This window comes from Trichosurus vulpecula, chromosome 6 (genome assembly GCF_011100635.1).
Source record: "Trichosurus vulpecula isolate mTriVul1 chromosome 6, mTriVul1.pri, whole genome shotgun sequence".
Taxonomy (NCBI): domain Eukaryota; kingdom Metazoa; phylum Chordata; class Mammalia; order Diprotodontia; family Phalangeridae; genus Trichosurus; species Trichosurus vulpecula.
The window spans coordinates 131,920,616-131,943,660 of record NC_050578.1 but is presented as its reverse complement, the minus strand read 5'-3'; the positions used below and the strand labels follow the sequence as shown (position 1 = coordinate 131,943,660).

At 39.1% G+C, this 23,045-nt stretch overlaps 1 protein-coding gene across 1 annotated transcript; it reads left to right on the top strand.

Moving 5' to 3' along the window:
• Positions 1 to 325: 325 nt before the first annotated feature.
• ODAM (odontogenic, ameloblast associated) lies at positions 326 to 19,787 on the top strand. The gene is made up of 7 exons (XM_036765026.1): positions 326 to 376; positions 472 to 513; positions 1,548 to 1,589; positions 2,333 to 2,515; positions 10,527 to 10,598; positions 13,115 to 13,282; positions 19,707 to 19,787. Exons 1-7 carry the CDS (start codon positions 326 to 328, stop codon positions 19,785 to 19,787), a joined length of 639 nt encoding a protein of 212 aa, XP_036620921.1.
• The last annotated feature ends 3,258 nt before the right edge of the window (positions 19,788 to 23,045 follow it).

Sequence of the window (23,045 nt, the reverse complement as noted above, 5' to 3'; positions counted from 1 at the left end):
GGAGAATTTTTTCATCTGATACCAAGGAAGTCTACCCCTAACCCCCAATTTAGCAAGTTTGTTAAGTCAAATTCACTTAAGTGGGCTTTTGACTGACTAGTAATGCCACATAATAATTTACATGGAATTGCTACTCATCTTGGAAGGAAACTGATGAATTTATGTGAAAACTATTATGACTAATAGCAGGTTCCCTGAGGACAGGGGTTAAATACTGTATGTCCCCTAGCACCTACCATAGTATACAGTAGGTGCTTAATAATGTGCATTTCTTGAAGTGAAGAGAATGCCCATTATGCTCTTTTCTAGGATTTTTCTCTTGAAAATGAGAACAGTAATTCTTCTTGGGTTCCTGGGAGTCACCTTTGCAGCCCCAGTAAGTGTCTTTAAAAAATATGGCTCATTGAGCTGTTTGACCTTAGCTGAGGAAGCATTTGTACCTCAAATAAAACATTTTTTCTTTCCTTCTAGCTTATCCCCCAGCCTCTTTTGTCGGCAAGCAACAGTAAGGAGGTCAGTGTTGGGGGGTGGGGGGGGTGATGTTTTAGTCCTTTCTTATGGTGCCTCATTGGTTGCTCTTCAATCCTTGCCAAACAGGCCAAGTTATTTGGTAGCAAGGGAAGCAGTGGTTAGTAGGTTGGTCTGGGAGTCAGGAAGACTTAAGTTCAAATCTGGCCTTAGACACTTACAAATTATAGTTTCCTCGACTATAAAGTGGGGATAATAGCAGTACCTACCTCATAGGGTCATCGCTAGGATCAAAGGAGATATTTATAAAGCACTTATCATGGTGCCTGGCACACATTAGAGATGATAACTAAATGTTCCTATTATTATTGTTACTACTTTAGAGAGGTGTTTAAGAATGCTGATTTAAATGAAAGGTAGTAGGGGTGAGAGTGGGATGGGCAATAAGAAAGGAGAATAATGCCTGCTTCCTTTATTTAAGAAATCTTAGAGGGGAAATACCATCCTCTCCAACATTCAAGAAGTGTGAAATCTAAAGGATTTATTTTACATTCCTGGATCTGGTCCTTGAGACATTTCCAATTCATTTTCTGCTTGGCCCATGGGACACCATATTGTTTTCTGCTACTTTGTTTCTCCCAATAGATGATACTGTTTTCCTTCCCAAGACACTAAGGTAGATGCTTTGCATAGAGTAAAAGCTTAATATGTATTTGGTACTAATTCAATCAATAAATCTTACCCTGGGAGTAATCTCACACTAAATGAGGGTATGTGTGTATGTGTGTATATGTGTATATGTATGTATATGTCTGTATATGCATTTGTGTATGTGTGTATGTGTGTGTGTATATGTGTGTGTTGCAGGGGAAGGAAGGGAGATAATGGACAGATGGATAGTACATATGCTTAGAACATGTCTATATCTTCTTTCCCATCCCTTAGTTCCATGACTATTTTATAAATTATAACTCCAGTGAGAAATTGCCTCCATCCTGAAATAAAATTCTCATCAGCAGACATGATCTACACTGGATTTCATGTAGTAATCTGTTTTCCAATCTCCTTTCTTTCCTTAGTTACTCATGGGTCTTAATAATGCCAGGCTTCGGAATTTCCAGGTACGGTTATCTCCGTCACTGCTTTTAATGGAAGACTCACTTTTTTCTTCACCATTCTTTGCCTAACCTCCTCCTGCGGAGAGGAAACATTGCTGACTCCTTTTCTACAGTGCTGTTTCTGAGGGTCTAGATTAGAGGTCCCAACCCTCTTTAGTCTCTTTACACCTTCTCATACCAACTATTCAAAATGAAAGGAAACACATTATAGAATTTATCGTGTAATACACATAAGAAATGAACTAAGGGGATAAATTGAATTCAGGAAGATAAAATAGTTATTCACAAAATATTTCCCATTCTCCTTAATAAGCTTCTCATACTCCGTGGGGGGTGGGGGGGGGCGTAAATGAAGCTGTTCTTAGGAATCCCTGATCTAGGTCTTAGGGACGGTAGAAATGATTATTAAAACAATCTGGATTTTCAAAGCTATGTATTTACCTCTCAGTAACACTAATCATCTTTCTGAAAACAAAAGTACTCTCTCTCATGGATGTAGCTGATTCAAATAATTCTTATTCCATTTGCACGATCCATCATATGGTAATAAATCAAATTCTTGGGTGAAATATTTGGCTTATGTGGAAGCCTATCCTTACATTTTTGTTGATGTGTAAAAAAAAAAGCTTTTAAACACATGTTGATATCTCTAATTTAAGAGAAACACCAATTTGATCTCATTCCCACCCCTACCCCACCAGGCACCAGCAAATCCACTGATTTTCCCTCTCCCTGGAATCCTGCAGACAAGGACTCAGACATCTGGACTTTCCCAGACTTCACGGTCATCTCTAGGTCATTTTGGAGGCCCTGTCCCAAACCAGATACCTTTCCCAGGTCAGGTTAAGTTGGCTCAGAGAACCCAGGCAGTCCAGCAGGAACCTTCCCAGCTGCAGACACTTCAGCAGAACCAGCAGGATCCTTATCAAGTAAGCAGAACCATAACTAGCATGGGGCTAATGGGGGGTTTGTACCAATATCCAAAGGTCTTATACAGTGTAACCAATCCCCTAAGCTACCATCCGCAGAGTCCTGTCATCATGATACCCCTCTCCTGGAACTCAACTTCCCTATATATACATAGCTTATTCCAATCTGGCACAAATATAATTCATGTCAGCTAATATGTGATCCTAGCTCCAAGTTGGATGATTGGAAATGTTTTAGAAAAATTGAGTAAAGGAAAATCCTCTATGTCCAAAGTGGCCAATGGTCTTTAGGCCGTCAGCATGGAAGCTTAAGCTGGTGCTTCCTAAGCTTTGAGATGAGATTTGAAGTTCTCCTGCCTCCAAATGTAATACTCTGCTCCAGGGTCTCTAGTATTTTAAGTTTAATTCTCTATTCTTGCTATCTTGACAGATTATACCCTGCTACTTTTCATATGGATTCCCCCAAGTCTGGGGACAGGTAGGTAAATAAAAATGTGACTGCAGTTGGGGGCCAAAAACGCAAATTTTCTTCTTCTCTCTTCTAAGAAGGAAACATTTATTTTATTTGCCAGATATTGTGATAATTACTTTTTAAATATCATCCCATTGGCTCCTCATAACCACCCCAAGAGGCAGGTGCTATTATTATCTTTGTTTTACAGTTGAAGAAACTGAGGCAGACAGCAGTTAAAGAACTTGCGCAGGGTCACATTGCTAGCAATTATCTGAGTCTAGATTTGAACTGAGGTCTTCCTACACCATCTAGCTGCCTGGGCCTGCCAATCTAACCCAAAACAACAAAACCTGTAGTCCACAGAGAAAAGTGACCAGTTGGGCTGGTGTGACATGGCTGATTCCCTCACTGAATATGGCAAAACTGCCCTTGCGTACTTTTCAGATGACAAGCTCCCACGTTGTTGTTGGGGGAGGCATAGCAGTAGAGGCCTGTGAAGGCCTCTGGGTCACCTTTAATCTCAAGAAATGGCCATTTAGTGAGTCAGGGAGCTGGCTCCCCTTCGCTCTGATCTGTGGCTTTGCTACAGACATTTGTGAGAAATGACCTCTCCAAAAATTAATTAAAATAAAATAAATTTAAAGATTTTAAAAATTAATTTAAAAGAAATGACCAATGGTCCTGCCCACTTAATCAGGGAGGACCCATACACTGAATTACAGTTTCCCAGCGCAGGAGAATGAACTAGTCATCTCTGATCAAGGGGCTTAAAGAATTTACCAAACATTATCTGAAATGGTGTTATTTTTCTTTCCATTCTTTTTCCAATACGTTCCAAGATTCTTATTTTAATTGGATCAATTGAGACAATATTTGTAAAGGACTTAGCATCCAGTGTCTGGTAGGTAGCACATAGTAGGTGCTTCCCTTCCCTCCCACTTGGATCTAATTTTGTACGTTCAGTTCAGACAGCCCGAAACACCAGACATTAAGAAAAATGAGATCAGATCAGTGTAACCCACCACGGCTACAACATCCAGAGCCACTGTGTTCAGCACTTGATAGGAGGAAACAAAACAAACAAATTTAGGCGATTCAATTTGAGCATAAAGGAAAAGCCGAACACAAGGAGATGAAGTCAGGAAATCTGAGTTCAAATCCTGTTTCAAACGCTTGCATCTGTGTATGTGTGACTTTGGTCACTGTAAGGCAGTCTCTTTATATCTGAGCCTCAGCTTTCTCATTGGTAAATGGGAACAATATTACTTACAGTATCTTCTTTAGAGTGTGGTTGTCCTATCGAAAGCCTTAAAGCACTCTATCAACATGAGCTGTGACTAATCCATCCTGTCTTAAAAAGCCGCAGCATCCATTCATTCGAAGGCTGTTATTAATGTAGGTAGGTAGCACTAGGCCCAAAGGCAGGAAGATCTCAGTTCAAATCCCACCTCAGATACTTGCTAGCTGTTGAGACCCTGGTTAAGTCACTTAACCTCAGTTTCCCTATCTGTTAAATGCAGATAAGGATTTCTATATGGAGATAATTCATAATTTATAAGTGAGGATAATAATTAATTATAATAATTATGTCCCAGGATCATTATGAGGATCAAATGAAATTATATTTGTAAAGCACTTTGCAAACCTTAAAATACTACATAAATACTACTAGTTATTATTCGTATTATTGTTACACATTACTTCCCTCCATATATAATCCAGCCTGTCAAACTAGCCTTTGTCCTGTCCCCTTTTCTTACTCTCTTCTCTGTGCCTTCACGTTGGCTGTCTCCACTGCCTGAAATACACTCCTGCCTCACTTACGGAATATCTACTTTCCTTCAAAACTCATATTAATTGCTGCCTCCTACAGGAACCCTTTCCTTCTTCCCAGCTGTTAGTGTCCCCCCGGCCTCCAAATTATCTTGTGCATAAATATATAATAATAATAATAATAATAATAATAATAGCATTTATGTAGCATTTTAAGGTTTGCAAAGCACTTTACAAATATTATCTTATTTGATCCTCACAATAACCCTGGGAAGGAGCTGTGATTATTATCTTCATTTTACAGATGGAGAAACTGAGGCATACAAAGGTGAAACAACTTGCCCAGGGTCACACAACTAATCAGTGTCCCAGGCTAGATTTGAACTCAGATCTTCCTGACTCCCAGCCCCGTGCACTATGCACTGTATCACCTAGGTGCCTGGATATATGTATCAGTCTCCTGTAAATTCATTGAGGGCAGGACTGTTTTTTTTCGTCTTTGTTTTCCCAGTGCCTAATACAGTGCCTGGAACATAAAGGGCACTTAATAAATGCTTGTACATTGAATGATTGATTGATAACTTCCTGGAGTAAGCAGGGAGGGAGTTTCCTCCAGGCCCATAAAAACAATTGCCTAAGCGTTAATGCTATCTGCAGGAAGCCTCAGCTCCGGCATCCTTTCCCACAAAGCCTCCCAGAGAACGTTATATCATCAGTGGCACCATTTTTCAGCCAGTGGATTTAGTCTGGCTAAGGAACTTAACCTCAAGGAAATTAAATCATCCCAGCCCTGCAACCACCACAGGCACCACCTCATTCCAATAAAATTCAGTGGCTGAATCAGACTTAAATTTCAGCTTCCTGTAACCATTAATCTTCTGCCTCCCCAGATCAGGGCTTCACCTTGACACTACTGTCTGTCAAGACCTGGGGATTCACTGAGCTGCCTTCTGTGCTGTTGACTTTGGTATAGGAGACAGAATGGTAGACTGTTGGAGCTGGAAGGGTTCCTAAAGGTCATCTGAACCAACTCCCTCACTTTCACAGATGAGGAAACTGAGTCACTGGGCTATGAAATTCTTGCTCAGAGCTACATGTAAGCTCATGGCCCTGTCTCCTCTGGTATGGTCTGACCATCCCTCAAGGTTCTTGATTTAATCACCTTTCCCTTGCACCTCACAACTCCCCCTACAAAATCCCTAAAGTGCCTAAATGTACCTTTACAATTATTTCAGCATCAAAAGATTAATAGTTTGGATTTATTAGTCTTCTAATTAGAATGTGATGGATCTCTTCCCAATAGATGATCCAATACTATCCAGTCTGCATGTATGGACCACAGGATCTGCCCCCTCAGTTCTTCCCTGTCCAAGTGGGGCAGCAACAACCACAACAGGTGCTGTAGCCAATGTCTCTCTCTTCTGACTGTCTCCATTGGGAATCAGAGGGCACAGTAAGAGTCAATTCTGGTAGAATGGTTTACCCATCACTTACTTGGTTTAAAACTTAAGGGTGAAAGTGGTCATGACAGTGTTGTTAGGTGACTGGACCTGGGTTTGAATCCTGCCTCTGGGATTTACTAACTCTGTGACCTTGAGCAGGTCATTCACCTTCTCTGGGACCCAGTTTCCTCATTTGTAAAATGAAGGAGTTTCACTTGGTGGCTTCTGAGATCCCTGTAAAGCTAAAGGTACCAGAACCACTAACTATTCCATTGTTTGGATAGATCTAAAGGGGAAGAGTCCCAGATGTGCCATGAATGTGGATGGTGCCTAGGAGGGAAGTCTTGAATCTTCTAAATGGGCTTCCCTTTCATATGTTAGGTTATCGGCTTCCTCTTACCAAGTCCCTGATAATTATTTATTTTTAACATGGTGACAGCCAGCTCTGAATACAGCCTTCCTAAGTAGTAAGACCCCCTTAGGGTCAGCTTTGTGGGTCTCAAAATACTTTGAAAATCTCTTACTAGGAATGCAGAGTGAAGCAGACTATTTTCTCTTTTGTTTCGTTTTGTTTTCTTTCTCATGGTTTCTCCCATTCGTTATAATTCTTCTCTGCAACAGGACTAATGTGAAAATGTGTTTAATAGGAATGTATGTGTCGAGCCCATATCAGACTGCATGCTATCTTGGGGACGAAGGGAGGAGGGAGGGAGAGAAAATTTAAAACTTATGGAAGTGAATGTTGAAAACTAAAAATAAATTAATAAATTGGGGTGGGATGGGGGGGAATCTCTTACTAGTCTAATGAGAACTAAGGAGAACAGGGAATAATTGGAATCATTCCCATTTAGCCAAGAGAAATTCCATTTGAACCTCCTGCCACTCAACTGTTCTCTAAAGATAAACCATTGCTCTGGATTCTTTCCTCTCCTCATACACCTGTCTACCTTATGTACACAGGACATTGTCAAGGGAGAGAAAATGAGATTATTTGTTACATTCGTGTAATTTACTTATTTATTACTTATTCAGTATACTTAATTCTTATCTTTGTCTTAAAATCAGCAATAAGAATTTATTAAGCACCTTATGTACGCCAGGCACTGGTGATACAAAGACATAAATGAATCCATCTCTGTCCTTAAGCAGCTTATAGTCTATGAGATGTACATCTGTAAATATATACAAAATATTGGCATAGAAACTGGACCTTGGTACAGGTAACTTCCAAGTGAGGAAACTCCCTCTACCAATGCAGGTTAGCACCTTTGGTGCAATTTAGTACCTTAGGGAGTTGCTCAGAGTTCTGCTCAGTTTAGGTGACTTGGAAATTAGGGCTGAGTCACACGTCCAGTATGGGTCATTGGTTGAAGTTGAACCCAAGCCCTCCTAGCTTCTGAGGTCAGCTTTCTATCTACTATGCCATCCTGCCTCATATAAGCTACATATATAACCAATGCAAGGTATTTGGGGAGGGGGATCAGGAAACACCTCATGTGAGAGGTGACATTTTGAAGTGAGTTTTGGAGACCAAGGATTCTAAGAAGTGAAGGTGCAGAGAGAGTGTGGTACTAGCAGGAGGGACAGCATGGAGATAACCGTGCTGTATGTATGTGTTTTATCTTCTTCCTATAAAGTATACACCCACATACACACACACACACACACACACACATTATTACATGCTTGCTGTATTAGAGAGCTGCAACACCAAGTGTTACATGAAGTCTTAGGGCAAAGATTCTTACCAACCAAAGAGCAGGAAAGGCTGTCTGGAGGAGATTATCTTTTCAAAGATGGATAAGAAGAATTCACCCAGGTAAGTGGAAAGAAGAGAGATAGAGGGAAGAAATTCCAAGTAAAGGGTACAAGGGGAACAAAAGACAGTGCAGGGTAGGGGGCAGATTAGTTGAGTCTGGATGGAGAATAGAGTACATGAAGGATACTAAGATGAAATAAGGCAATGGTGGCACCAAATTGTAGAAGTCTGACATTGACTTGATAGATAGTAGGGAACCACGGAAGGCTTTGAAAAAGCCACTACAGTGTCTTTGTCAAGAAAACACCAAATGGGGCCATGAATATTGGATACAACTGAACAACAAAGTGCATGAATTGCCAGAAGGAAAAAATGGAGAACTTTCTCGAAAGAGACTGGTCCATGGCACATTCAACTTCCACTGCACACAGATCTGGTCGTATTTGTTCAAAAGATTTCAGTGGCTTTCTATTACCTACCAAGGAAGGCTTATTATCATGAGGTCCAGTGAGTGGAAATGAGGGCTGCTACTTGGCTGGGGGCAATAGTACTACCAATAAAGGGATGAATCTGGGAGATATTTCAGAGATGGAATCAGTAAGACTTGGTCATTGGTTGGATCTAACAGATGAGGAAGAGAAAAGGCAAAGAGAGACCCAAAGTTTAAACCCAGGAGACAGGTTGGATGGCAAAGAGTTGTGCCAGGACAGAAATGAAGAAGTGTCAAGAATAAACTTAAGCAGAAAAAAAATCCATTTTAAAAAATCCACTTTTGTGTTTGTGCGAAAGTTGATGAATTAATGAACCTCTCCAATCTGACAGATTCCATCTTACCCTGAATTTGGATGCATTACTCAACAAGCAGGAGCTGTAAGTATAAACATTTTTATTTCAATAATGCCACTTTTGGCACTGATTGTTCCACACTGTATTAATTTAATTAGTGCAATAATCTTGAAAAATGATATTTCTTCACTGCTAGGTACAAATCCAGTTTGTGATTTGGCTCCAAAGCAAACCCTCGATTGGTTTCTAGCCTCTCTTTCCATGTATCTGTGAAGTAGTTCTGATTTTCTCGAATAAGATGCTTCAGATCTGATTTGAGAAACAAATACAAACTTTGGCTTTTGGGCATGCAACCTGGGTGGAGTCAAGGGGGCCTTGCATTCAGACAACAGCTCCCCTGATCACTATTAAAGCAGAGCCTTTGACATCTCCCAGTCTTTCAAGGGACAATCCAGGCTTTCCAACGGCTCATAGGAAAAGTGCATATAGGTAGCTGGCATTTCCTGTGATCAGGGAAGTAGTGACAGTTTCCCTGTTATAATAAGGCCTATTATTAATTATTATTAGTTAAACACGAAGGCCTAATAATTACTATTGTAACTCGCCACCTCGCACAAAACAGGCTCTGAGTCACTCTGCCAGTTTCAGGGGCAGATAATGCTTTTGGCCAGATCTGTGAACAACAGGAAATCAAAGTCCATTGCTCTGAAAGGCCAGAGATGTAGCTTGAAAGGGCCATTGGGATTTTGTCCTATCAATCCTTCGATCGATCAATCAATATTTATTGAGTGTTTACTATGTGTCAGGCACTGTACTAAGCATTCGGGATACTAAAAGAAGCTAAAGGCCATTCTGGGACAGAAAATTTGTAGAGTGCCAAAAACCCTGTCTCAGGGCACGACTTCTTCTTTAGTTACTCAATGCTAGCCCTTGGCCACTTAATCTAGATAAAAAAAATTAGAACTTCACTAAAGTCCACCTCTTAAAAAAACAAAAAACCCTTCCCACGTTGGCCATGTCTTGCCATGGATTCCTCTTTCTACATTCTCAGGTTGGCATCTCTCTGTCAAGAGGTGAATGTGTTTTACTTTCTTGGCCCCCCTGTTTACCATTGCACTTCTCAGAGTTCTTTCAAAATTATTTTTCTCTAGACTGTTATTAGCATAGGATAAATTGTCCTCCCAGTTCCACTCACCTTGCTCTACCTCAATTCAACAAGATCTTCCCAATCTCCCACTAAAACAGTCCATGTCACCATGCCTAATGGCACAGCAAGATTCCATTACATTCAGATGCTACAGGGTGCTTGCTGCTCATCAACAGGAGGACATTGCCTTAGTTACCAGTGTAGGCCTATCTAGGTCTCCTTTCAAAGAATTGTTCTTTTCTTTTTTTCTCTTGGCAGTACACGAGCATTCACCAAAACAACACTTCTCAGCCACCTATTCCCTGGGTCTGCTTCTTAACATTCTCTGCTAGAGGTTCAGGGGAATCTCGAGGAGTAGGAACAAAGTCTAGAAATTCCCCCAATATAATCAAGGGAGAGCGAGCTTGTTCTAATGAAGTTACTTTCAACTATATAACAGAAAGTTTACAAAGCTAAGGGTTTCATTCATTTTTTGTTTTTTGGTAAAATATTTTGGGAGGTAAAGGCAGAGGATTTAAATTACGTGGGATAGCAAGGTCTTACTGGTAAGGAGGTCATTTTTATTTTTTAACACCCATATGTTAAATATAAATATCTTCAGCATCGATATCTTAACAATGACGTGTTACTGAGTTTCTCTAATTCTTCAGGGATTACCTGGAGGACAACAGCAGATGAATGCAGATCAGCTAAGAGGGGATGTTCCTGAAACCCCTGGAATGGTAAGGATGTCCAGAGGACTTTTCTAGTTTGAGTCACATATTGCATGGTAATTTAAGGTAACAATTTAAAAAAATCCATATTTATATAGTATTTCAAGGTTTACAAAGTGCTGTCCTCACCCCAACACTGTGAATTCTGTAGGATACATAGTACTTTTATAGATGAGAAAACTGATGTTCACACAGTTGATATAATTTCTCTAATATCACAGAGGAAGGAAGAAAAAGAGGAAAGAAGGAAGGAAGGAAGGAAGCAAGGAAGGAAGCAAGGAAGGAAGGAAGGAAGGAAGGAAGGAAGGAAGGAAGGAAGGAAGGAAGGAAGGAAAGAAGGATGGATGAAAACATTTTTTAAGCACCTACTATGTGTGAGGCACTGTACTAAGCACTTTACAAATATTACCTCATCTTATCCTTACAGCCCTTTGAGTAAGTCCGGTTATTATCCCCATTTTACAGTTGAGGAAATTGAATCAGACAAAAGTTAAGTGACTTGCCTAAGGTCACACAGCTAGGAAGTACCTGAAGTAAAATTTGAACGTCTTCCTGACTCCAGGCTTAGTGCTTTGTGTACTATGGTGCAGTTAGATGGCACCACAGTATACAGAGTACACAGAGCACTGAGCTTGGAGTCAGGAAGACATGTGTTCAAATCCAACCTCAGACACTGACTAGCTGTGTGACCCTGGGCAAGTCACTTAACCTGTTTGCCTCAGGTTCTTCATCTGTAAAATTGAGATAACAATAGCACCGAGCTCCCAGAGTCGTAGCAGGGATCAAATGAGATAATAATTGTAAAGCACTTAGCACAGTGGCTGGCACGTAGTGAGCAGCATCGAAGTGTTAGTTACTATTATTTCTATACATTAACTTTAGCAATATTGTCATTTTTATTATATTAGCATGGCTGAGCTATGAGCACGGCATATTTCTCCAGTTATTTGAGTTGTTCCTCAATTTCTTAAGGAACACTTTGTAATTTGATCAATACAATAGGATGCATTTTGGTGGATTAACTCCCAAATATTTATGCATTTTGTAGTTACTTTGAATGGGAATCTTTTTTCTATTCCTTACTCCTGGATTTTGTTATTGCTGCGGAGAAATACTTTTTGTATTTGTGGATTGATTTTGTAGCCCATTTACTGAAGCTATCAAATTATCTCAGTGGGTTTGTGTCACTGATTATCTAGAATTTTTCTAGGCAAAAGATCATGTCAGCAGCAAATTGAGATCATGCTGACCTACTACGTTAATTTCCAGATATGATTAATTAATGTGTTCTGATGCCCAACTTTTCTATTTCTAAAAAAAAAGAGTACCATGTAGTTTTGATAATTATTACTTTGTAATTTAGTTTGATATGTGGTACTGCTAGTTTCCATTTCTTCCCACATTTTTTCAATTTTTCCCTGGGATTCTTGACTCCTTGTTCCTCCAGATGTTATTATTTTCTCCTTGCTCTATACTTAATCTTTTAAATGTATCTCTGTAGCACTTTTTGCTAACATTTTATTTGATATTTTTGCATAAAAATCATTAGAGATTTTGGCTTTTACTTTTATTCTTTCTCTCTTCCTCCTTTAATAACAAGACTATGGTTGCATAGGACAAATTTAGTAGAACCTCTTCTTTTCCTATTTTTGCCAACAATTTATATCACATTGCAATTAATTATTCTTTGGCAGTTTGATAGAATTCAACTGAAAATTCACCTGGTCATGGTCACACACACACCCAGCTCCTTGGAAGTTTCTTTTATCCTTAGTTCAATTTCTTTTTCTTAGTTTGAGTTATTTAAGTTTTCTATTTCCTGTTCTCTTCATTTACCCCTTTTGTATTTTGCAAATATTCATCCATTTCATTTAAAATATCAGTTCTGTTACCTTAAATATTGGGCAAAATAGTTCCTGAAAATCTTAATTTCTTCATTTTTGTGAATGATTTTTTACTTCTTATTTTGTGATCTGGTTTTCCTTTCTTTTAAAAAAATCAGATTAGATAACAATTTATTAATTAAAAAATCTTAGGGTTTTAATTTTTTTGGCTTTCAATTTTATTTCTTTTTTGATTTTCCATTTTTGTTTGATGAAGTTTTTTATTTATTGAATTTTTAGTTTTTTTAAGCTATGTGCCTCATTCATTGATCTGTTTCTTCTCTCTTTTGTTGATGAAAACAAAATACTGTGAAAATGGTGAAAATGAATTTCCACAAGAACTGCTTTGTGTATATCACAAAAACTATTTTGTCTCATTGTCATTTTATTTGATTAAAATATCTATTGCTTCTGTGATTTGTACAGGGAATTTTCAAGAACAGATTTTGGTAATGTACAAGGTCAAGGGTTAAGAGAAAAACTGGCAACAGATGGTACATAGCTTAACTTTACTGGCATTTTATCTACGTCCTGTATCACATGTTCTCATGAAGATATTTTATTTTACCTTTGTATCCTTTCCAGTTTTAGCCCCTATGGCCCCATTGTCTACTTTGCTATTCTAATTCTCACCCTCTTTAGCCAATAGAGAATGTGCTGCCATATCCCCAGAGAGACAACGCGAACCTTGGATATCCCTATGGTGGAATTTTCATACCTTCCCAAGCTTCTAAGCCTCCAAAAGCCAATATTTTGACTTCCTCTACAGATACAGACAATACTATTCCTTCGGAGCTCGTGGAAGAAAAGGTAAAGGAATCAAAGGTTTTTGATTAATTTAATTAATCAAAAGTCAGAAATTAAATCTCTGCTGTTGATTATAAAGAGAAAAGGAAAGTGAAACATGGGTCTTGGTCATGGTCATATGTGAAGGACTTACTGAGGACTAGAAAAGTGATACCCATCTCCTATTAACAAACACAATCCAGTCACAATTCAATCACTGCTTATGATGAGTGTCTTCTTCTGTCATCAGATCAACCCTGACGTGCTGAAGGAAACATAAAGAGCTCTCTTCTTATGGAATGGAGTTATTTTGAAGAAAGGTAAGAAAGCTAAAAATGAATTTTGCCCCAAATGATACACTGAATGTCATGAGTCCAAGGAAACAGAGAACTCAATGAAAGCATGAGTGGGGTGAAGTACTTTCCCCAAAACAATTATGAGAAATGAATTAATGCCTAAAAGCTATAAGTTCTGCAGGCAATTAGGTGGTGCAGTGGATAGAGTATCAGCCCTAGAGTCTGGAGGACCTGAGTTAAAACCTGGCATTAGACACTTACTAGCTATGTGACCTTAGACAAGTCACTTAGCCCCAATTGTCTCCCCCCAAAAAGCTCTTAGTTCTGGTTACCAACATGCTCCTTGATGAAAATCACCATGTTTTTTAGTAAAACATCTCTTTATGCAGTTGAAAGCAATTTCATATGTTTCACGTTGCATGATGGTTTTCATATTTCATTTGTTTCAAAGGTGGGGAGAATGATCCAGGTGTTACCTGTGCTACCTCACAAAATTATTTCTCTCCATTTTCTTTGCGTATTTAATATTTATGACTATTCAAGATACATACAGATCTTCAAATACACATAATAGAAATGTATCACTTTAAAATGAATTAAGACAGAATTAATGTCAGGTTAAAATCATGAAAACTATTGTCATAATTCGTCTACTTGCTTAAAATCATAATAGACTTAGAATGAAAGGGACTTTTGAGTTTATTAATGGGGATTCCCTTGTTCTACAGGAAAGGAAATTGAGGCCAAGAGAGGGGAAATGATTTGTCCAAAGTCAAAGAATTAGTAAGCAGTGAAGCAGGAATTCAAATCTAGGTTTCTGTCTCCCAATCCAGCAGTCTTCCCACTCTACCAAGGAATTTGCTTTTTCTATTGACTGACAGTTTTCTCAATAAAATGAAAGCTTAATTAGATCGTTTCTCAATCTGAAGGTGGCAGATAGAGCACTGGGCCTGGAGTCAGGAAGGCCTGAGTTCAAACTCAGCCTCAGACAAGCTGTGTGACCTTGGGCAAGTCACTTAACCTGTTTGCCTCAGTTTCATCTAGTGCAAAATGGGCGTAATAACAGTACCTACCTCCCAGGGTTGTGGTGAGGATCAAAAAGGATAAAACTATAAAGCCCTTGGCCCGACGCCTGGCACACTGGAAGCGCTACATAAAATGCGAGCTATTAGCTATTATTATTGTTATTTCCAATTCTAAAATTATGGGATTTTAGGAAAGTGCCTTTCCTGTGGACTAGGCTGTGGTCACTCCAACCAGGGACCATGCTACCACATTGACTTTATGTGGCTTGAGAGCAGGGATAGCCTACTGGGGCAACTTTCACTTTAGAAAATTGTACTCCAGGGGCAGCTAGGTGGCGCAGTGAGTAGAGCACTGGCCCTGGAGTCAGGAGGACCTGAGTTCAAATCCGGCCTCAGGCACTTGACACATGTACTAGCTGTGTGACCTTGGGCAAGTCACTTAACCCCAATTGCCCTGCCAAAAAAAAAAAGGCCAAAAAAAAGAAAAAAAAAGAAAATCGTACTCCTTTTCACTTGTTCTCATTAGTGAAGAACCAAATATCTTCCTCCAGATATGATTTTTACAAAGTGTCACCCATAATAGCACTCTATTGTCCCAATTTTCTCAACTCTCGCTTACTTCTCAACCCCTTTGCTCTGCCTTCCAATCCCATGACTCAACTGAAACTGCTCCCTTGAAGTCATCGATGATCTCCTTATTGGCAAATCCAATTATCTTTAATCAGTTTCATTCTTCTTGATCTCTGTGTAGCATGTGTCATAGTTGAGCTCACCTTCTTTCTGGACGTTCACTAGTACCCCAGTTTTCAAGGTGTTGTTCTGTCCTGGTCCTCTTCCAAACCTTAGAATGATCCTTCTCATTCTCCTTTTTCAGGACCCTCTGTCTAGGGACTTCTTCTCCTCTTTCAACTTCCCCCTTGATAACATCATCAATTTCCACGAATTAAACTATCATCTTTGTGTAGATGACTCTCAAATCTTCAAGTCCAGCTCCCATCTCTCTTTTGACCTCCAATCCCTCATCTCTATCCGTCTGCTCGATCTATCCACCTGGATCACTTTCAGGATGCTCAAAATCAATGTGACCCAAAATGAACTCATTATCCTGCCTCCCTAAACTCATTTCTCCTCCTAATGTTTCCGTTTCTGTTGAGGGCACTGCCATTCTTCCAGCCACCTAGGATTTCATCCTAGCAATATACTCAATTCCTCACTCTTGCTCACCCCTACTTAATTGCATGATTGATTACATACTACTCCTAGGCAGTTGATGAGTCCTGTCAACTCTTTAGTTCAGTCATTTTTTTTCAGTTCTGCCAGACTCCTAATGACCTCATTTGGGATTTTCTTGGTGAAGATACTGGAGGAGTTTGCTATTTCCTTCTCCAGCTCATTTTACAAAGGAGGAAACTGAGGCAAACAGGGTTAAATGACTTGCTCAGGATCACACAGCTAGTAAGTGCATTTAGAGTTAGATCTGGATTGAATTCAGCAACATTTTCCTCTTTCATTGCACTACTATAGAAAGAGTCATTCACTAAAGTTCCTTTCTTTTTCTCTTATACCTTGCTTTTTCACTTCACCTTTCTCTACCAAATTACAGTATACAGTTGTAATCAATAAGACATTAATTGAGGTAAAACTATGAATAATTAATTCCAGGCATATTAATGGCAAGCAACCAAACTAATACAATCCAGTGACTTGTTGACCTTAGCTTTCTGTGTCAATAGACTGCACAGTCCTTGATACAAACGATTATCACTAGTTTGGAACAAATAGACTAGGTATGTGTAAAAATGAGTCTTCCTTAGGATTCCTAAAAACAAAAACTTTACTTCAGTTTACATGGTAGAAATTCCCTCAGCAGTAAAGCTTTCTTGAGCAAGGACACAATTATATTCAAATTGCAGATTCTATTAGAATCAGCTGTCCCTCTCAGGAAACCATCCTATGGACATAGAAGGGGAGAGGTTAAAAAAAGGAGCAAATAAGAAATGATTCCATTTAATGAAACAATTAACTAAAAGGAGTTATGTCATGTCTTTTCTTCACAGCTTCTCCGTAGAATCAGGATATGATTTAACAGATGTTATTGATTTCTCTATGACTCAGTTTCCCTTTCTCCAAAAATAATTATCCTGGGCTTACCAAGACAAAATAAGGATTGAGAAGATGCTGTCAATGATAATTCTTCAGATAAAAGAATCTTTATGAGGATTAAGTGGCATTACCCTACACTAGAGCCTTATCAAAACTAGACCTGTTCAAGACTTTCAACTAGGAGAATAAGAAGAATTTCATTATAATGTGGTTGTCTCTATAATGAAGTGTTCTGTAAGAAAATCTACTGTGTATTTATTTTCCAAGTAGCCAGGATCACATCTAGTTCTACACACACACTATTTCAAAATTTGTCTTCTTTACTGAAGTAAAATTATCTTACCATGTTTCATTTTTAGCCTTTTATTTAGATCCTTCATGACTAATGCTATTTTATAAAATGTCTTTCACTCTCCTCAATTCATTTTTGCTTACAGCTATTATCATAAATTAAATACCATTCTGTAAGCAAACACCAGTAAACAAAATCCAATCATGAAAATTGTCTTTATGAAAACTGAATATTCTTTTGACATAGTTTCTCATCACATAATCTATATAGCAATGAAGACTCTCATTACCCCTAAATACAAGTCATATAATAGAATAAAAGTTCATTTCCTTTTTAAATGGCTTTTCTGAAGGCATTATCAGGCTTGAAGATAAAGATGAGGCATGATCTTTATTATATTCGACACTTTCACTAGGTATTGGACTAGACACACTAAAGAATCTTCTCAATAATTTTAAAAAATCTACTCTAAACTTTTCTTTCACTATTCCCTGAACAGATTAATCATTTTAATGCATAGGTAAAATCAAGGGAGATAATGTATGCAAGGCATTGGAAAAAAATTAAAGTGCTATATAAAAGTGAGCTGAATTGGTGTTTGTGATATTCTTCTCCTCCTCATCATCACCTTTGTCTTCATCATAGACACTATACCCTGGAACCAAATTTATATGGGACTTTGAAGATATCACTTGCTGTGTATACCTTCCATGGATTATGGGGAACCTAATTTCTGGATTGTCATTAATATTCCTTTATCCCTGTTTGACAAGAATTGCTAGGAAAATTGGAAAGCATTTTGGCATAAATTAGATTTGAACCAACACCTTTTAACAAATTCACAATAAGCTCCCTCTCTCACACACACACACACATACACACGCGCACACACACACACACACACACACACACACACAAAGATACATGAATAAATAGGGGTCTTCTTTAACATGAAAAGATATACAACACAGGGGATGTTTTTGTTGCTTTGTGCATTTTTTCTTTGTTGACATGAAATTTCATATTGTGTACTTAATAACATCAACAAACATGAACATTTTAATATACAAAAGACAGAAAAGATGTCTGCTTTCTGATCCACCTTGTATTATGTAGGATTCACTATACAATTCACTATATATTCACTTTATTCCTATTATATAGCATTATATACAATTCACATTCATTGTTATGACTGTTCATTGTGTCTTTCTTTTCATCATATAGAATTATATTTTTTCCTCCCTTTTATTCTCTACTCCTCTCACCATTTACATAGAGAAAAAAAGGTAGGGAAAGAAAAGGAATGGGATTCACCCAGGTAATCAACACATTTCAGAGTTTAAAACACATAACACGTTATTTCCCCCTGTAATCACCAAATCAGAAACTCAGGCCCTAGAATCTTCAGAATAAACCCTAACAGTTTCCCTTTAGGCTAAATTTCGAGAAGCTACTTAGCCAAATGGCCCTACCGCACCTTTGAAGAACCATCTCAATGCATACCTTGGAAATTAAAGGTTGATATGTAAAGGATCCATAGGGTCTATCTATGAAAGGAGATCTAAGGAGCAGAGCAGCAGAAGAAAGAGATTCCAGGAGCAGCTTCCTCAACGATGAGTGTGGAGAGCTCCTGTCCTCATGAATGCAGTAAGGTGGCCACCCCTCTTTCTAGTGATAGCTAAGCTCCTACCACAGCCACAGATGGAATGCACCTAAGAAAGGCTATCAAGAATATATATTTGCTAGATATCTTGCAAGTCAAGTCAAAAAACTTTCAAAGAAAAGGGATCAATGAGAGAAAATTGACTCTGTATATCCACCAGGCTCAATATGATGTGTAAAGAAGGAAGAAAACACTTCTTAAGCACCTTAAGCCAGGTTCTGTGCTAAGTATTTTACAAAGATTTCATTTGATCCTTACAATATCACTGAGAGGCAGGTGCTATTATTCCCATTTTATAGTTGAGAAAATTAAGACAGGTTAAGTGATGTGCCCGTGGTCACATAGGTAGTAAGTATTTGAGGCCATATTTGAATTCAAGTCTTCATGACTCCTGGCCCAGGGCTCGGTACACCATGCCACCTAGTAGTCTATGTCATATAAGGGAGTTGACCTGTAGCGTGTGATCCATTACCAGACCCATGCTTGAAATGTTCCCATCTTGGTAGAACTTGTTAGAGATTGTAGCAGCTTGGTACAGTCTTTGAGAACTCAGCATCATCTTCATGCCACAATGAAGAAGAGGGTTTCCTGACCATTCTTGTGTCATGAGGCAAAACACTTCTCTTTGATACTCTGGCAAAGCCCATGGATCCCTTCTCAGGCTAATGATGTTTTTTAAATGGAGAAAATGAAATATATGGAAAACAAAAGACACAGATCATACTGAAATAGTTATAAAATATATACATGTACATATATGTGTGTGTGTGTGCATATGCACACATATACAAAGGGTGTTTCTAAAGTCTGGACACAGGCAAAAATGCCTATTTTCAAGACATGAAATGAATGAAATTTTCAACATTTTATTTAATTGGAATATTAACAAATAACATCTTCAATATAGTTTCCATCATTTGTGATGAAAAGTTTGATGCACTTTGCAAGATTCACGTGAACTTGATGCAATAACTCCACATTGCCGTCGATTTTAGTACATTCACTCTTTATGCGTTCAATCAAGTGTTGCATCTGTGATTTTCATTGAGTACACCTTCTCCTTTAGCATGAACGTGAACATGTTGCTGAACAACACAGAGCATTCAGTGAAACGGTTAATGAGATTTCCTATGTGTCCAGACTTTAGGGATGCCTGTACATTTAGAAACACACACACACACACACACACATATGTACATACATATTAGAGAGAGAGAGGGAGAGAGAGAGAGAGAGAGAGAGAGAGAGAGAGAGAGAGAGAGAGAGAGAGACACAGAGAGAGAGAGACAGAGAGAGAGACAGAGAGAGAGAGAGAGAGAGAAACCAAGCTCACAGATCTCTGGTTAAGAACCCCTTGTTCTATATATTGTATTAAAATGGTTTACCCAACTGTTTAGTTCTAGTTGATTTTAGGAAAGCATTTCAAGGCCTTATTTCTTCAGGCCACAGGCTTTACCAATAGCTCCTTTCTTGGATTTTGTTTCCTGTGGACTTCTGAGTGTCTCAGCTGCTATTGTACCTTAATTTTGTGATTTTCTAAAAAACTATAATTTTATTGAATTTATTGAATTTTACCTGAATTTTTATAGTGGATTTTCATTTAAATGAGAGCCAACCTGGTGCAATGGATAAAGAACTGGACTACCAGCCAGGAAGACCTGGTTTCAAGTCCTGCCCCTGATAATATGCCATGTGACCCTGAGCAAATCAGCCAACCTTTTAGTGCACCAGAAAATTCTCTAAGACTACAAGTTGCAGTAAGCTTTCTGATCTTTATTGCTAGGAGTTTCTTCATCTGGGAATTCTCTATCAAAAATATCACCTATCCATCCAGTTCCTATCCCTATACTACTTTCCTTTATGAATAAACCCTGGAAAACATACTGTTATGATTTAAAGTGGAGAGTAGCTGAAGTTAGATGGGAAAGAGAAAGTCAGGTGCTAGAACTGGGTACCACGATATCATCATAGAGATAGAAGGGGAAAAGGTCATTAAGTTCTGGTTACAATATATCTCTGAGCTTAGGGAACCAAGCAAACTTATGGAGTAAGTCAGGTTCAAAAAAGTCCAGTCTCTAGTAAGAAAATGCAGCCTTGGGGCTGAAAGCACAGGTTCATTGAACCAACTCCAACCAGAGTTGTTAATATTCCAGGAAACTACTATAGGCAGGCCAGGTTCGTGGTCATGGAATGAGTCTTTCAAAGGTTCCCTGGTGGCTCACATATTCCTAAAGAATGTAAGCTCCCAGAGAGGGGAAGGAACTGTTTCATGTTTGTCTACATATCCTCAGTTCCTAGCATGGTGCCTGCTGTAGAATAGATATTTAATAACTATACCCAACACTACTCCCCTGTATATGCTGTATTTCCCCTATTAAACTATATGCTCCTTGAGGTCAGACACTGGGTCATTTTTGCATTTGTTTCTCTATTACATAGGATAGCGGTTATCCCAAGCTTGTTAACTCTTAACTTTACTGATTTCTCATTAGTTGGGTGTACTACCATGGCCTGACTTTCTTCCCTCTAAAGAGGAAAGTGAGCTGGGGAGTGTCACTGCTGCCAGACCTCATTGTCTAGAGAAATCTGTGCCAGGTTCTTCTGCCTTTCTACAGGTCTGTGGGCTCTGGAAGTTCAACAGTAGGTCACTCAGGCCCCTAGCCCTGCCACTTGCCCCTCGCCAAAGGCTACGTAGATACCTTGGTAGAGACACTACATGTGCATCTCACATTGAGTACAAGAAGTGCCCAGTGAAATCCAGTTAGGCATAGTGTGGGCATGACATCTTTTGACCTTTCTAACTTCCGTGAATTTCTCAACCAAAGCCCTGTTGTAACAGGAAAGGGGTCCTCCCCTCTCCAAATCCCAGAACTGACAACCACAATTTAAATCTCAACCACAAAGGTCAACCTAACTACGAGAAGCTGTTTGAATGGGGAGGCTTTGTTTTGTTTTGTTTTGTTTTCCTGGGTAATAACACACTGATCCTTACATTAGCCTTTACATTAGCATCTACAAAGGGAAATTGTTCCTGACAAATCCATCAGAGCCATTTGAGGGAAAAACAAATACGTGGGTAAGTGGACAAAGGGGGGGGGCATTTATTCACTCCCTCATTGATTTAACTGTATTTGTCGAGCATCTACTATATACATATTCAGGCTATGGAAACAATGGAGATGATCTATTTAATCTTTCAAATCTGACAATGTTACAAAAAGATTTAAAAAAACTGAATCACCCTTACAGATAGGAACGACAGAGACTAAAGGAGGTACAGTGAGACATAAGAGCAGGGGGCTGGTGTTAATCTACATTTCCACATACTATCTATAATTAGGGGACTATAAAATCTGCCATACTGAAATCTTAAAAGATGTCAGTGCAGAGTTATAATTTTATCACAATAAAGAATTCCTGCCATAAAAATTCTGTTGATAGAACTCAACAATGCTGCTGTAATTTAGTTGTCTGGGTGACTGAGAGGTTGTGACTCCCCAAGGGTCTACACTAGTGGTTTCCACAGCTCCATTGGACTGTGACAAGATCCCAAGTAAGCAGGGGAATGATCCCAAAAGGCAAACAATCTGAAGGTGGGTTACATCCCATTCTCCCCTTGATCATCAACTAAAGGGGAGCTAATCTCCAAAATACCCTTTTTAGGCATTATCACCCAATACTCTCCCACTATGCCTCTTCCTACCACTGGCATCCTATTTCTTTACAAGGTCCCAAACTCTTGTCTCTGTGTCTCTACAAGTTGGCTCCTAAGCTACAACCTTAACCAGGACCTCCAGCAGCAGTTGAGCAAGCAAAACTCCCCCAACAGCATATCCACATGGCTCCAACAAGCTTCCCCAAATGGGTTCTGGGCTTGTAGGTAAGAGTCCCACCCTGTCTCCACCAGCTTTGTTTTACATACAGACAGAGTAGAGTGAGTCACAAGGGATGAGCAGGCACAGGTTGTTTGTGATCTGCATGACAGATCTCACTGTGTTCTCTTCTCCTCTTCACCCAAGCCTTCCCTATTTCTATGGAGGGTACCATCAATCTTGCAGTGGGCCAGTTCAATGCCCACTCACACTCCCTTGCCTCATATATCTAATTAATTGCCAGTTAAGTATCGATGTAGACCACCTCTTGCATCCATCCCCTAATCGCTACCTTTGGGTCTTGTTCAGGCAGGTAGATGGCACAGTGGAGAGAGAAAGTTGGTGGTCCTGGAGTCAAGAAGACCTGAATTCAAATTCTACCTCAGGCACTTCCTAGCTGTGTGACCCTGGGCAAGTCATTCAACCTCCGACTACCTGAGTTTTCTCTAAAGCAAAGTGAATACCTCCCTCCCAGGGTAGTTGTGACCAAAAGCAAAGCACGGCACCCCTCAAAGCCTCAATTTCCTCATGTG